Consider the following 16699-nt stretch of genomic DNA (forward strand, 5'->3'; position numbering starts at 1 on the left):
TCTGTAAAATAATAACTTCCCCTTCTCATTACAAGACCACACCATCCAGGGTCACAGCACTGAGAATGGTTTGTAAATAGGAACTGTGTACACGTGAATAGCTGTCATGTGAAGGGAAACAAGAACATAACATATAAACAATGAGCTAACACAAATTCCTGAAAACAAATCTATATCCTTATTCCCTTGCCTGTGAAAGCACATACACTTGGAAAATGTTGTTATAGGATTATGTGCAATGAATGCAACCTTCTATAATCCATTGGCTATTTTAAAGATACTTTGGAGTTTATTTAATAATGGATTTCAGGCTGTTTACTGAAAGCGAAATATTACTCTACATATTCTCATCCTAAATTAAAATTATTTGTAATATCCCATGCTTCTTTCTTGACAGATGACAGATTGTTCTTCATTAATGAGATTATGCAGATTGGATACAGATGGCTAACAAATATTCACACTTACATACCTTTCTATATAATGTAACATTATTTTTTGTCAATATTTTTGCTAAATGCAATGGAGGGACCTTATTCTCAGAATTAATTGAATGAAACCAACTGTTATAGCCAAGGAATAAGAAATTATAAACAGAATCATGTTTAAAATGTGTCTTTTTATTTCTTTGTTTTGTTTATATGTACCTTTTATTGAAATCCCACGGATATAAAGTTTTAAAAAACTTGTCCCTTGCAAGGATCATATATCCACTTTGATATTTTTTTTTAAAATTTAAAAAATGCTTTTTCTCTAGTAGAGAAGAAAAACATTTATTATTATAGAAGATTATTTTAAGGGATGAACATGCAGATATTCTGAACATCTCACAGACCACATTACCTGATTATTTACTATGGTTTCATAGTAATGTGGGTTAGTTTTATTACTTTTACACTTTACTGAAAGTTAAATAAGGACTGTGATCACACCACAGCATAATTAAATAACACCCTGGTTACCTTACATGATGGCTTGGCTTTATTGATCCCCTTACAAGTTTGATTGACAATAGTAAAAATGCAACGTCATTCAAATTACTATAAATGTTGAAAATTAGAACTGACTAAATCAGAACTGACCTTCATTCATTCTTTATTTATTTATGTAAAAACAGGAAACAACAAAAAGCTACAAGTATAGTCAAACATACTACAGAGATGGCCACAACCATTATCCAGTATTGATATAGCGCCAACATATTACACAGCGCTGTACAAAGTCCATAGTCATGTCACTAGCTGTCCCTCAAAGGAGCTCACAATCTAATGTCCCTACTATAGTCATATGTCAATATCACAGTCTAAGGTCAGTTTGGGGGTAGCGGATTAACCTAAGTGTATGTTTTGGGAATGTGCGAGGAAACCCACGCAAACTCCATGCGGATTGTGTCCTGGCTGAGATTCGAACCTGGGACCTGGCGCTGCAAAGTGCTAACCACTGAGTATCAATGCATAATGGGCATAAGTCAACATATAAAATACTTGATATTGATGATACTTGCACAATAATTGGCAGCAACAAGTTTGGTTAGACTCATAGACTCATAGACGTCTAGCCCATAGAATAGCATGTTGGTGCAATGAGGGGTTGTTATTTATTCCTATACCCATCCAAAAATACAAAAAAATTAAAAGGAATAAAAGCAGAGACTGAAACAACATGCCTACGGCTAATAAGTATCCCATACTCTGCGTGGGAAAAGGGGGTCAAATTTTTCTTTTCATATCCCTGACATATTTGAAAATTTTATCTTGTTTCAAAATATTTTTTTTAATAATATTAGGGCTCAAAAACAGTAACCACAGAGAAAGAAAAACCTGTGTTGGTAATTCCAGTAAGCTTTTTAAGCATTTGATTGTGTGCTTGGGCAACACTGACCCTCTAATAGTTATAAGTAACATTGGAATTTTCTTTTCTTCATTCCTATATCTAGTAAAATACCGGGCACATAGTACTGCTTAGTAACTACATGCATAGGAAAGATTAGTGACAACAATGATCACTTTTAGCACAGCGCAGGTTAATTCTATGTCTATTTTCATTTCTCTTTTTCTTTCTAGGAAAGAGATAAACTCCTTGTGGCTGACACAAGGGAGGAGGCAGAGTAAGGGTGTAAATAGGGGTGGTCTGTAGCAGCCATGCTGTACTTTGACCAAGACATCTCTATAAATAAACTGGGAGGAGAACAAGTAAAAGGCAGTGCTGAGCTTTTCTCTACCACACTGTGTACCAGACATGGACAGCACAGATAATAAAGTAGAGTCTGTAGTAAAAGTCATCTTTTCCAAAAACCGCCAGGAATGTCCTGAGCCAATAAAAGCAGAAGTAAAAGGTAAGCTGTATTGTTCTTTACTACTGCCAGGCTGATTCACTGAGCACAACATATTCTAATCTCTATTTACAATTTCATAATGCAATCTGGCTACATTTATAATTGGGTTTGTTTAACATGGAAATGCAAAGTGCAGGGATGACTTGCAAAAAACGAAATCTAAAGCAAACAACTAGTTCTCATTTTGCTGAAAAATAAGATTATTTTCAATAGGTTATTGCAGTTTTTTAGTAAAAGTATTGAAGCTGGGATTTTTTTTTTATATAATTTTTATGGAAAAGGTGGTAAGCAAAGACATAATAGCATACAATATAAACAATGTCAGCCTATACATAAGCATATGAGCAAGTGAAACAAAAATGTATTTATGTAACATTATCAAGGCTGGGCTTTTAATGTTATGGTGCAATATTGCACATGTGTTATGTAGTGATTAAATATAAAATGCATTTATTTGAATTTGCCTAAACACACCTGGTTATTTTTTGTAATGAAGAATTATATCAAGGAGCAAATCATTATACTGTCTCCAAATGAGGATTACAAGTGCGTCCCATTTTTACAGAAAACCCCTCATGAAGTTGAAAGCTGCCCCTAATAACCTGAAATATTTGCTGTCTGCCTGTGATGTTAAACCCTGAACAATTATGCAGATCAGAACTGTTGACTTTCTCTGACTTTCCTGATTTGCATAATTTTTTCAGATTAGCAACTAAAACCAAACTAGCCTTTCCAGAAGGAATAGTAGTTCTTGTATGATAATTTTTCTTTAATATTAATAACTACATTATTTTCAACAAGATTTAAATGAAAAAGCTTACAAGCAAACTCTGAAATTCGAAATGGGTGCAAGCTGGCAAAAATTGTGGTGCAACTTTAATTACCATTTGCAGTACTTCCTTAGATATACATCTGCTATGCACTGCTATAAAAAATTGCAACCTTATCGGATTACTGCATATCATACACTCACTACATATACTGTACATACATAGCTCACTGATAAGAGCATTTTACAGTGCAAAGATCAATGGTGCACAACGAGGTGCAAAATAAGAAATGCAAATTTGCTTAAAATTTTCATTAGTGACAAGCAGTTCTAATTCAACTGGAGGCAGCAGGAGTGGCAAGCTTTCCCTGGATGCTGTATGTAGCATCTATAAAAACACGCTACAACACTGCTGCCTGTATAATAAAGGATTAAAAAAATTGGTCCAATTTAAACCTGTTTTTGGCAAATACCGTAGGTTTGAATATGCCTTCACAAGCGTGCTGTTGCGTTATTATATATTGGTATTGTGTCATAAAAATAAATCAATAAATGCTTTCTGTACTGGGTATCTGGATATTAGACTCCTTAGGATAAAGAACTCATTCAGCCACATAAGGAGCGAGGCACAAAGCTGCCTTACACAAGCAGATGCAATAGTAATTCTTCAAAAAGAGAAAAATTTCAGTATTATTAATATCCCTTATATTTCAACAGAAACATTTTACATTCTTCACCTTCTTAAAGCGTGAGCATTTTCCTTTGTAAAGGTATTCATAGGTTAACAAATCTTTTTAAAAGGTGTTTTCCCTTTAAGTATCATGTACATAGCAATCAGAGATGTAAATAATGAATAATGGAAACTCCCTGTCCTCTGTAAGCAAGTTAATCCTTACTAAGAGGACTAAGTATACCCTTAATAAAATAACTATAAATAAAAATGAATAAAGAATAACTTTCTGAAAACGTCTGCCACTAGATTTTTTTGGAAGATTAGAACATTTTAAAACTAAATTGTACTTTTAAGCATTATAGACAGCACAATACATTCTATTCTATTCTGTCTACTATTCTTTTCAGGAACGTATAGGAAGGAATAACGTAATAGGAAGTTTGTTTTTTTGTAAACATTTAAATGCAAATCAAAAAATGAATAACTATTTTTTTGAGTACACCAAATTGTGAAGACATACTTGCCACTGATGGGAGAGAAAAAGCCTGAATTATTTTCTATAATTTGGTTGTATCTTTGTTTTACACCAACAGTTCTGAGTTTGATGCTACATAATCATAAAAGAATAATTGTATAGCAGTATCCTAAGTTGAGATATAAACCCTTGTTTTCTGGTGTAGAAAGTAATAACGACATGCTGCGTTTTACAGAGTTTGATAAAGAGGATTGGAAGGACTTTCTTTTTTTATTCTGGCTTGCTTTACACTAAATTGACTGGAGACCCTTAAAAAGGTTAAAAAGTGGAAATGATTTTAAAAAAGTTGACAGCTATGCAACAAAAGTTCATCTTTTTCACGCCTGATGTAACACACTAATCCAAATTACATCTGGGGTTTTCTAAATGCAGAAAATGGAGCATATAAATTGTGAGAACAAAGAATAGGGGATTTAAGCTCTTATCTCTGAAGTGTAACATTATGACCCCTAATTTCACTCCAGTGCACAATTTACTAAGCAGCCATTACCCCTTTCATCAAATCCAATAATTGTGAGGACACAATATTAATTAGGAATGCAAGCTAATACTTTTTCCCTTGCTTTTGTTTTTTTTAATATTTTCTTTTACATAACAGGAGAGTCAGCTTTTTCAAACAATATTATTCCAATTCTTTTTGGAGGTATAAAGGTACAAAACAACACAATTCCAAAAGGAAAGGTCAAGCAAATAAACGTTAGGCAAAACCAAAAATATAGTGGCAGCCTATGTGGGTTAATAAGGCTCTTTCCACACTTGTAGTAGAAAACTGCACGGTTAGCCATTAACCATTGCATAGCAAACTACTGCTATGTGCCCAGAAGTGTCAAACCACACCACAGATTTCCCAATGTTGCCCTTAAGGTTTTCATATGGTTGTTCCTCCAGAGGAGGAAAAGTAACCATGTCGCCAGATGTGACGTGCCATTTCCAGGAACCACAATGCAATCCACCACTGCAACATCTAAACAATTGTACAAAATAGTTCCCATCTACTCTAAATCAGTTAAATGGGAACATTTCTGAGTATGTTTCAGGTTGCGGTAAAACATTTTAGTCAAGTCTGAAGTAAATTGGAGGGCTTGCACAAAAGAGTCACAAGTTCTTCCTATCGGCAGGTACATTTGCAGCAACTGACTCCACTGGAGATAAATGTGCTCCACAGGCAATGCAGCCTGTGATCTGTATACATATTTTTTGCTTTTTTTGACAAGGAGTTTGGCTTTGGAGTATCTTTATATAAGAGGAAAGTATTCAATTTAAAGCAGTTAAGTAGTAGGATAATACTGTGACGGAATGTACATTATTTTGGCTTTGAGACTGTTAAGTACTGCAATATTTAAAAGAATTTAAACATGTTGCATTTACTCATTTTCACACCTTAAACCACAATAATTTATCCCATTCACAATTATTCTAAATACTTTGTTTTATTGCTGCAGGACACATACCAAACTGGCTGCAGGGAACTCTGCTTCGCAATGGTCCAGGAATACACAGCGTTGGAGAGATGTCCTATAACCACTGGTTTGATGGGCTATCCTTACTGCACAGTTTTACTTTTAAAAATGGTAAGCTTGTGTTTTCTACATTTAAAATTAAAAATCATAGTCATCTTTTTTAAATCTCTTTTTTCCTAATGAAATCACTAATAAAAAAGCAATGTTACATAGGTTAAAAAAAGCCACAAGTTCATCAAGTTCAACCACTGGGGAAATAACCAAGAGGTTGTTCCCATGTGTCATAAAAGCTGTGAGAACTAACAGAGAGTTTCCATGCATACATTTGCCTAGATATAAAGACAGACTGCCACGTCAACGTGCAGTTCTGGCTTTTAAACAGGGTACTTCCAGTCATCCCTTAGTGCACCAATGACTCTGGTCGCCCAAAATGCCCAAAAAGGCTTTGACTACAGATGTTCCTCTGTATCCTAGCTAGTCCACTATCATCATCCAAGTGGGTTCCAGAGAATAATGGCCACCCTACACTACCCTACTACAAAGCTTATCCTGCCCACAAATCCTAATTAAACACCATTCATTCGTCGACAAGGCCCCATCCATGCCCACAGGGAATTGTTTGCAGGAATTCTTCATCTGCTCTTTTTAAAATAAATGATGCTCAGAGCAATGACAGTTTCAAATGAAAATGTCCTTAACGATGAGTCATACAACATTCTGGCAATTATGTTCCTTTACCAAATGTTTCAACATTTATGGAAAACAACAACTTCTCTTAAAACTCATTACTGTCTATCTGGAGGACCCAAATCTAGCTGACATCAAAAATTTCAACCCTGTCCAATTTAAAAGAGAACTAGTTCCCACAAAAGAATAAACTCCAATGCAAATGTCCACTAATACCCCTTCACCTGCAGTATAGTACCTAATTCAATACAATTTCCAACAATGGGACAAGGAGCATGTTACCAGGAGACAGCCCTCTTTTATTTAAAACTCCAGGATTTGAACAAAAACCCTTTGTAGTGGTGCCCCTTGTGTTGCTTCTTTCTACCCCAATCTGAGCTCTTCAGCAATTGCACTGCAAAAGGTTTATACAAAGTCAAATCCAGCTACATATAGAGGAACATTTTTGGAGTACCAAAATTAAAAAAGTTTTTTTTTGACCTAACATTTTGTTTCTTTGTCCTGGTAAATAAATTCTGACTCATTTCAGATGGACTTACTTTATTTTGCATTATGTTGTATTATTATACATTTTTTTCCTGTTTCTAGGTGATGTATACTACAGAAGTAAGTACCTACGAAGTGACACCTATAACTCCAACATGGAGGCCAACAGAATAGTGGTGTCAGAATTTGGGACCATGGCTTATCCAGACCCCTGCAAAAATATCTTCTCAAAGTAAGCTCAAAATAATTCAGTTCCTCTGTTCCTCTTATCCTCTTCTATGTATCTGCTTTATTTAAAGTGACCCTGTGATGATTTTGAACAAGTAAAACTGAGCTATTTCATAAAGACAGTTATTTCTTACCTTTCTGGCTTAGAACGCATGGTGAGCCACTTCTAGGTGTGCCAAAAACTTGACCACCCACTTTGTACTCTGGTTCCTTCCTCTAGCTCTTATGAACTGTAGTGACATGGGAATCAAGGAGAGGAATCAAACCATAGTGATATTTCACTTTACTGATAAAAGGTTTGTTTGTTGTGGCAGCCTCTTACCCCATTGGAGACACTTTGCTCACTTCCTTCTCTAAAAATCCAATAGAAACTGTGGCTTAAAAGATAACAATAAAAAAGAAAACAGCTCTTCCTTTTAATTGCCCCAACCCACCTATACAGAGCCCAGTATGAACTTAATATTAGACTGCTACCTTTTCCATAGAATTTAGTCTTCTCCACTAAGGGTATTGTGCATGTGTGGCCAGTGAGCTTAATGGAAAAGGCATCTAGTTGCAAATACACAAATAAATAAATGGCAATGTTGCGTTGTGTACACTCAGATGCTTTTGAATATAAAATACCAACTTCTCCATCTACATTAGTCTTGGCGCTGGGTCCTAAGGTGGTTCCCACAATTTTCATGGTCTTAAGATGAATTTGCAAAATGATATATTTTAATAATACATTTTTTAACACAATGTAGCTTTTGCAAAAAATATACTGGTTTTAAACCAAGGTTGCTGCTGGATTATTTTAGGGATTTTTGCAGCGCTACTGGAGCACCCAAATTTCCCATGAACTAAGCAATTTCCTGGAAGTTGGTATTGGCATAGAAACACAGATTTTAGCACCTCTTATACAACAATAACCTTGGACTGGATGCTTTTAGTTTATTATTTGAAGTGTGAGTTATAAGTGATCTAACTACAGGAAACCAAAAGAACAGATAATCTGAGCTATCACTATCTGCTTCTAATGTTTTATTACTTACATGACAGAGCCTTCACATACCTGTCACATGTGGTGCCTGAGTTCACTGATAATTGCCTAATCAACATCGTAAAGTTTGGAGATGATTATTATGCTTCGTCTGAAACCAACTTTATCAGAAAAATTAATCCAGAGACTCTAGATACACTTGAGAAGGTATGTATTTTTCCCTGATTCTTACTTTATCCCAGAATTCTATGCTTTGCCAGATACCTGAGCTGGCTAAAATTTATTACAGTCTATTAATTTCCAATTTGTAGTTAAGAATTAGGTTATATGTATTGTATTAACTGGCTCTTAACCGCTGACCTACTCCCATATAACATGATGTAAAACTTTAGTTTAGTGCACATGGTGGGTGTATGTCAAAGGTAGCCTCATTTTTCAGATCCAACAGTTAACTCTTCTTAAAGGCTTCTTAGCCTTGGATGTTAATATAAAGCTCTCTGAAAGGGTGCCCTGCAGCACATACTGCAAATCAGCATAATATTACTAGGCATTCCCATTTTTCGTAATTGTGTGATCACTGACACTAGTGGTCACTTGCAGGCTGGAGGCTCCATCCATAAAATAAATCCTTTGGCCTGTGCATGGCAATTCAACTTAAAGTTGGCACTGTGCCTCTGTTTACTACTGATAAAAAAAAGTTCAGATGGGCAGCAAATTTGTGGTGTGGTTACAGCTTCATGTGCAAAATCTGTGCTGAAAACTCAAGATGCTATATGTCAGGGGTGTCAAACTCAAATACACAGAGGGCTGAAATTAAAAACTTAGACCATGACGGGGGCCAAACTTGAAATTTATTTAAAAAATTGAGGAGGTTTTTCCTTCTCATTAAATATAAAACATTTTCATATGGAAACAAAGAGATATTGCTTAATAATCAGTTTGGAACAAGCCTATAATAGAGAAAGAGGCCTAAGAATTGTTTTACATTTTATTTAGGTAAAAATCTTATGGCTCTTTCTCTATTTGTAGCCTTCTGAGTAAAACTTCAATGATAACCTGTCCCCAAAGATTGTTATAGCTTCACCAGTTCTCTATATAATATTTACAGGAACGCTTTTGGCAGCCACAACTCCGCACTTCATTATGTCACAGCTCTTCATTTAACCATCTCCAATCATCCACACCACAGCCCCCCTCAAGTCTTTCAAGTTTTTTCTAGCACCTCTGCCCCCACATTCCACACTGCATTCTTCAGCAGCTGCAACTTTACCATTCAAATTATTCTTCTTTCTACCATGGCTGACCTTTACAGTTATGGGGGTCAGAAGTTATAATTAGAGTTGAACTCTAGTTGTAACCTATTTTTTCTATACTTGTAGATAAACCTCTCCGGTGCTGAAAGTGACTATTTTTATTAAACAAAAGACAACAGAAGAAGACAGGAACAGCTGGATGTGGAGCTACACTTAGGCAGAGAGCAGTTCCATAGACGCAAGACTACAATTCCTGGCACTTGCGTCTATAGAACAGAACAGGCCGCTGCTCTATAGACGCGAGTGATGCCGGGAATTGTAGTAGCAGCAGCACTCCCTGCAATACGTAGTGGCGGGTGGGCCAAATGCAATTCATTTTAAGAACTCTTTGAGGGGCCAAACAAAAGGACCTCGAGGGCCAGATTTGGCCTGCGGGCCAGAGTTTGACACCCCTGCTATATGTAGTCTCATCCATGGAAACCCATAGATAATTAATGGTAAGGAATAGTTGACTATGCCCAATGTCAAATGTTTAAACACTGGATCGTTAAGGACTGGCACAGCATTTGGGGCTACTGTACGCTGGCACCTTGGGACTGCTATTTCCACCATTTTTCTGAATTAAGCCTTACCCACTCTTCATGTGGCATCTACAGGATAGAAAGAAGGAGCAAATAGGGCACAGACAACAAAGAAACAAAATGACGAACAGTATTACACTCCCCTATTCTATTAAAAACTATACAATTAGAGCTTTTGGTGTTACATACATTTACATTTGTAACTGGAAGGCCCTGATTAGAAGAGACAAAAAATAAGAGAGGTTGCCAAAATCGTTTACTAGGAAACTAAAAATTTTAGGACACCTAAATTGAAAAAAAAACTTTTATCCGAAAGGTGCCATCTTAGATCATATTTAGAGCTTCCGTGCCATGGTGCTGTACCTATACCTAGCTAAGACACCAACTATTTGAGGGCTGAAAGGTTGGTTAAAAGTTAAGATAAGCAGACTGGCAACCAATACAGCTATCACCAGAGCCAATGCTTTGAATGTGTCTGTTTCAGTAAGCAGTTAAATTGGTGTGTTAACTTCTACATTAATGGTATGAGATATTCAAAAAGAAAGAGCCAGATTCCATGGATATTTTTTCAATGATATATTAAAGTATATTTAGGGAGTTTTAATCAGTGATTTTTTGTCCCGCCTTTTTATTTTACTGACTTTTTATGGGTTTTGATTGTATCATTGATAAAAAAAATTACCTGTTTTTTTTATATATAAACAAAACTTCTTTACTTCTCTACTTCCCTAAACTATTCTCCCCTGGGGCTTTAAATGCTACTTACAGTTTCAAATATATATTTATTCATTTTTTTATACAAGATTCACAAAGCTTACAAATCTTGATTTGGCAGACGTTTAATTTTAACAATGGAATGGATAGATGAATGGATGGATGGATGGATAGATAGATAGATAGATAGATAGATAGATAGATAGATAGATAGATAGATAATACTATTCGATAACTTTTAGAAATCGTCTTTTGCAGGTAGACTATATGAAGTATTTGACGGTTAATTTGGCCACATCTCATCCACATTATGACAATGCTGGGAACACAATAAATATGGGGACATCAATCGGTGACAAAGGAAAAACAAAATACTTGATGTTTAAAGTTCCTCCTCTAGCTGCAGGTGAGATGCATCTAACTGTCAATACTTATACATATTGTAATGGGCATCTGAAAGAATCTAGGTAATGGGCATCTATAGAGGATATGTTAACATTATATTAAATCACAAATAGCAATGAATCATACACAGCTATAGTAACCAGACTGGTGAATAACTGGTGAATGTACTCGCTATGAACTACTGGATTTTGTACATTCTTTCTGCTCTTTGCATTGTTTACTGAAGAATATTGATGGAACATATAATGGGTTTACAGTTAGACTCTGATATGTCACTTTTTTGATATTGTTAGAGTGGAGATCAGAATATGCTGTAAGTATGGACAAGTGTATAAAACTTTCTGCATTATCTATAATTCTCTCATTTTCAATAAATTCAATGTTATTCTGTTGTAGATCATAAAAAGTCTCCCTTAAAGAATACTGAGGTTCTGTGTTCCATTCCTGCCCATCATCTTCTCAGCCCAAGTTACTACCATAGCTTTGGCATTACAGAGAATTATATCATCTTTATAGAACAACCCCTAAAGTTGGACATCTTGAAACTTTCGACTGCCTACTTCCGTGGTGTCAACTGGGCTTCATGCATTTCCTTTAACAAAGATGACAAGGTATGATTCAGTGGGTCTCTTAAAAACATGAACATTTGCTTGTATTCATCTAATTATAGGAGATATTAAAAAATCTTTGATTTAAAGATACATTTCAAATACTGAATGTTTCCATCTGAATAAATTAAAGAAGTAGATAGCGGAATTACACATCTACTTAGTTCCTGCATTAGTTTTTGACACAACACTGAGCATAAAGGGAAATTCCAAAGCTGCTCTAAGTTCCAATTTAGAAGTAGCTGGGCTTTTGAAATACATTAATTCACGTGCATTAACATTTATTATATCTTGCATTGCACTAATACGGAATATTGGTTTGAGTAGACTTAAAAAAGGATCTGCACAGTTTGTTTGACACAATGCATTAGAGCACATAGTAGTGCATCGCTACCTATTCTGATGTTCTGCAACACATGTGCATTGGTGGTGCATTGGTTCAATGCATTTGGGTGCCATTAAAAAAAATGGTGGTACAGCCCACCACAGAACATTACAGCACAGGGTAACATTTAGGGCTGGTTTAAATATGTGAGTGTAGTAGCTGTAGGGCATGGAAATGCACATCTCACACGTTGGTGCATTGCAATGCTATTCTTTCTGAACAGCACCCTAGTGCATTTTCTCCAGTGCGGTTTCCAGTTCTTTCTGATTTACTTATGGATTTGATTTCCTATATATTTGATTTCTAAAAAGTCATTTGCTATTTGTTAGCAGATGTTTTTTTCCAAGACCAGATCCATTCCATGTTTGCTGGATCACCCAGCTTCACTGATGAAAGTGTGTCCTCTCCAGCCTTGGAGAGCTTTAATAAATCTGGCCGATTGAGTGATTTTGTATCTGTAACCTGTTTTTATGATATAAAGATATATTTATGGAATATAATATATGCAATAATATATGGACTACAGCTTTAAATAATCATTTGTTTTTTTTCAGACTTGGTTTCACATTATAGACAGGAAAACAAAAAAGCCAATTGCTGAAAAATGGTTTACCGATTCTTTGGTGGTATACCATCACATTAATGCTTATGAGGAGGATGGTCATCTTGTGTTTGACATCATTGCATACGAGGACAATAGTTTGTATGAAATGTTTTATATGGCCAATATAAGGAATGTCCTCAACCCAGAGACTGCAATGACCTCAGTACCAACCTGCAAGCGGTTTGTTATCCCTCTTCAGTGTCCCAAGGTATTGTAAAATTTCATGTTTTTGGCTGTTACTAGTAAGATACACTCTTAGGAACACAGCTTGGTGTACATCGCTGGGTAATGTGTGCTTTATTGGGTAATTTGCTCTAGAAGCATAAAAGGGAAAATCTCATTGATATTTTAAACAATCATGTAGCCACACAAGGGGTAATTATTAAAGCAATATGAAAAGTAAATAAAAGGGTGATAGTAAACTTTAGCAATTTATTACATTTAGAGTCCAAAGTCCAACCAATTTCATGCCTTGTACTTTGTTAACAAATTCACATTTTGTCACGTTGATAAAGCGTTTCTTAAAGGGTTGCCAAGACACCACAACAGAGCCAAAAGCACCAAAACCTGCACTATGCTTGGGATGCAGCATTATTACCACTTATATGGCAATACAATGTGTATCTGGCCATAGATTGTGGTAAAGTTACCGCAATGCAACAATATGAATTGGTCCTTCAGGTTTGTGTTGTGGCTCCAGTAAACTCTATTTAGTTCCGGTATTTTACCTAGTAAATAAGGGACAGGTGAAAGCAGGGTTTTTGGCACAATTAATATATTGTATTGTCATTTACGACCAAAGCGATATTACATAGATCACAAGAATTTATTGTGGCCTATCTTGAACTGATATGTTCTGTACTGTTATTTATTGAAAATGATACATTATATATATTAATTGTGCCAAAAACCCTGCTTTCTCATATCCCTCATTTACTACTGTACTCAATAAGGGTGGGCACATAGATCTATAGAACTAATACAAAACTTTAACCATCACTCACACCCCAAATACCCCAGTTATTTTAACTGTACATTGCAAATAATTATTTCCTTAGCACCTCTTATCCAGCAAATGTGTTTGATTTATTGGTACAAATAATGTGGAAAGGGGGTGCAGGGTTCCTGTGATTATAATTTATTACTGTTAATATTAAAGAGAGTCATTTTTCAGGAAATGAGTGGTTGGACTAAATCCTGTCTCTGGACTTTTCCTGCATGTCCTGCATAATATATAACTTTAGATCAATTATTTATCATTTGAAACAAGTCTTTCACATATCTTAAACAAGAAAGATGTGAACATAGATCTAAGAATGTATATTTTAGGTTGCAGCTTTTATTTGCACATTAGGTTAATAGTGATTCTTTTTACTTACCGCCCATGGGGACTGACGTTCCTAAAACCACCAGAGACAGCAACAGCCCCCACATTTAGCTGCACCAAAAATACAGGACTGGTTATAAAAAGTCTATAAAGAAACATTGGGCCTGATTAATTAAAGCTCTCCAAGGCTGGAGAGGAAACACTTTTATCAGTGAAGCTGGGTGATCCAGCAAACCTGGAAAGGATTTGGTCCAGGATTCAAAACATTTGCTAGAAGTGACTTTGAATAAATCCATGTCATGTTTGCTGGATGACCCAGCTTCACTGATAAAAGTGTATCCTCTCCAGCTTTGGAGAGTTTTAATAAATCAGCCATTGTGTGTCTTTTTTATTATCCCATACTGCACTAGATAGGATGAAAATTGGTTATTTTGGCCAGTAGTTATAGTTTTTTTTTTATTACAACAATTTTTCCTACAACCTATTCTCTTACCTCCCACCCTACATTTCACTACCTAGGGTAGAGCATATATGAGGCCAAGCTTGCTGACATATGTTACCATGCAAAGCCAGCCTATATCACAAAGGTATCTTAGTGATCACTTTACCATAACTTCAAGGTACATTCTACTCCTGGTTCATTTTTTTGTTTTGTGAAATGTATAAAAAATAGCATATCAAAAGCATATAGACAGCAATTGGATGGACCAGATATTTTATAGCCTGCAGAGTAAGTGTAAATCTGTTGCATGTTTTTAACTTCTAACCAAAAGGTCAATATTAGGAGGACAAATGTTTTATGTAGAATTCAAACAGATTTTTTATTATTTATATACCATATGCCTATCCTTTTATTTCTTCTCTGCATTGTGGTTTGTATCCATTCATCCACATTGCCTAAATCTACAACTTATCACTGCACTGAAAATAAGTGTCATCAGTTTCTTTTTTACTTTGAAGAAACCAGAAGTGGGAGTGAACCTTGTAAAGCTTTCTACAACTACTGCAACAGCTGTGAAATCTAAAGATGGAGAGATTTACTGCCAGTCGGAGATCATGTGTGAAGGTTGGGATCTCACAATATTGCTTTAAATATGATTGAAAAATATAAGAAATGTAGCCAATAATCATTTAAATCAAAGTAATTCATATTGCATGTTTGACTTCCATATGCTTAGGGGTGTGTTGAGATATGATATTATATGGATTAGCAGTTTTGGCACACAACAATAATGGAATGAAAGGTTACCTTTACTGCATCCAGTCTGCCTTTGAATTACTCACCTTGCATAAGGATAAAAAGTTGAATGGTGCCGAATACAATTTTATTACAAAGCTAAATAATCTATCGGTACCATAATCAGGCATTTACATAAACTGTGATATACTAATAATCTATTAGCAACATGTTTGCAATAGTAATAGCTACAGCATTTATATTTTCTAAAAAGGTTTTAAATCTTCTGTGCTTGTCTTAACCTAGGAATTGAATTACCTAGAATTAACTACGCTTACAATGGCAAGAACTACAGATATGTTTACGCTTCTCATGTGGAATGGCGTCCAATTCCCACCAAGGTAATAATCACTGTTTGCATCAGTATGTGCTGATTCACATCCACTCGATATTGAATTGTTATGCAATTATGCAATACAAATACGCAGCATGGAAGTGCTGGTGTTCAGCTTTTTTTTTTCATCTTCTGAACACCTCCATGCTGCGGAACTCTGCATAGCAATTCAATTTCGAGTGGATTCTCACTCTGAAGTAAGAGTGTGACGGTGGATTAGCACTACTCATCCACCGTCCCTAATATATATCTGGGGTAAAACAACTAATACTTATCTACTAATGATCTCTATACATCCCCTGAGGAAGCCGACAAAGGGTGAAACGCGTCGGGACAAGAGACATTACACTTTCATGTATTGAACCCTCTAATATTATACAGTCAGGGATCTAAACTGTCTAGCTAATTGGTCTGATTATACCCATGATGTAAATGGATCAAGACCTTTTCTACTTTTTTTTGTATATTCTTATAATTGTCTGTAACAAATAGAAGCTTACTTTGCCAGAAAACCCCAGCTTTCTTGCTCCTCCTATTTATTTTCACATATTCAAACCATGGGGTGGCATTATTATACTTTACCAGGTGCTATTGCTTTACTATTTCCACTTATAACAATGGTAATTATAATACAAAATTTATCCCCAAACAACCACATTACTTCCAACTCCATAGAGTAGCTGGTATTCTACCTTGACAATGGCACACATTTCCAGGAATTACAATGTGTCTTATATTTAGGAACTGTGATCTTGTCTACATGATGTGATTTACCAACATTATTATTGGTTACATTTCTTAGTACTTTAGTACTTTATTATAACGGTATTTGTATAATATATGCTACAATTTAGAATGCACGATTACAGCTGTTACCTGTGCCACAATTGCTCAGAAATAAAATCCAGTTACTGAATAAAAGAATTAGCAAGCCAATATGGGCATCTAAACCAAGGTTCCTCCAGGATTTGCTAGGGGTTCCTTGAACAATGAGCAATCTGTAAGGCTAATATAATAACAAACTCTGAGCTGTGGGTATAGTAATAATAACTTTACTATAGTAATAATAATAAAGTTATTTCAAGCCACACCCCCC

At 35.5% G+C, this 16699-nt stretch overlaps 1 protein-coding gene across 1 annotated transcript in view; it reads left to right on the forward strand.

The window, feature by feature from the left end:
* Positions 1-2200: 2200 nt before the first annotated feature.
* Positions 2201-16699, forward strand: part of BCO1 (beta-carotene oxygenase 1) — a gene marked incomplete in the record, with an annotated part of 17623 nt that continues 3124 nt past the window's right edge. The window contains 9 exon segments of the mRNA XM_072422837.1: positions 2201-2335; positions 5755-5883; positions 7048-7177; positions 8215-8362; positions 10962-11109; positions 11505-11719; positions 12656-12913; positions 14993-15098; positions 15516-15610. Coding sequence (XP_072278938.1) covers positions 2239-2335; positions 5755-5883; positions 7048-7177; positions 8215-8362; positions 10962-11109; positions 11505-11719; positions 12656-12913; positions 14993-15098; positions 15516-15610 — 1326 coding nt within the window.

This window comes from Pyxicephalus adspersus, chromosome 9 (genome assembly GCF_032062135.1).
Source record: "Pyxicephalus adspersus chromosome 9, UCB_Pads_2.0, whole genome shotgun sequence".
NCBI classification, from domain to species: Eukaryota; Metazoa; Chordata; class Amphibia; order Anura; family Pyxicephalidae; genus Pyxicephalus; species Pyxicephalus adspersus.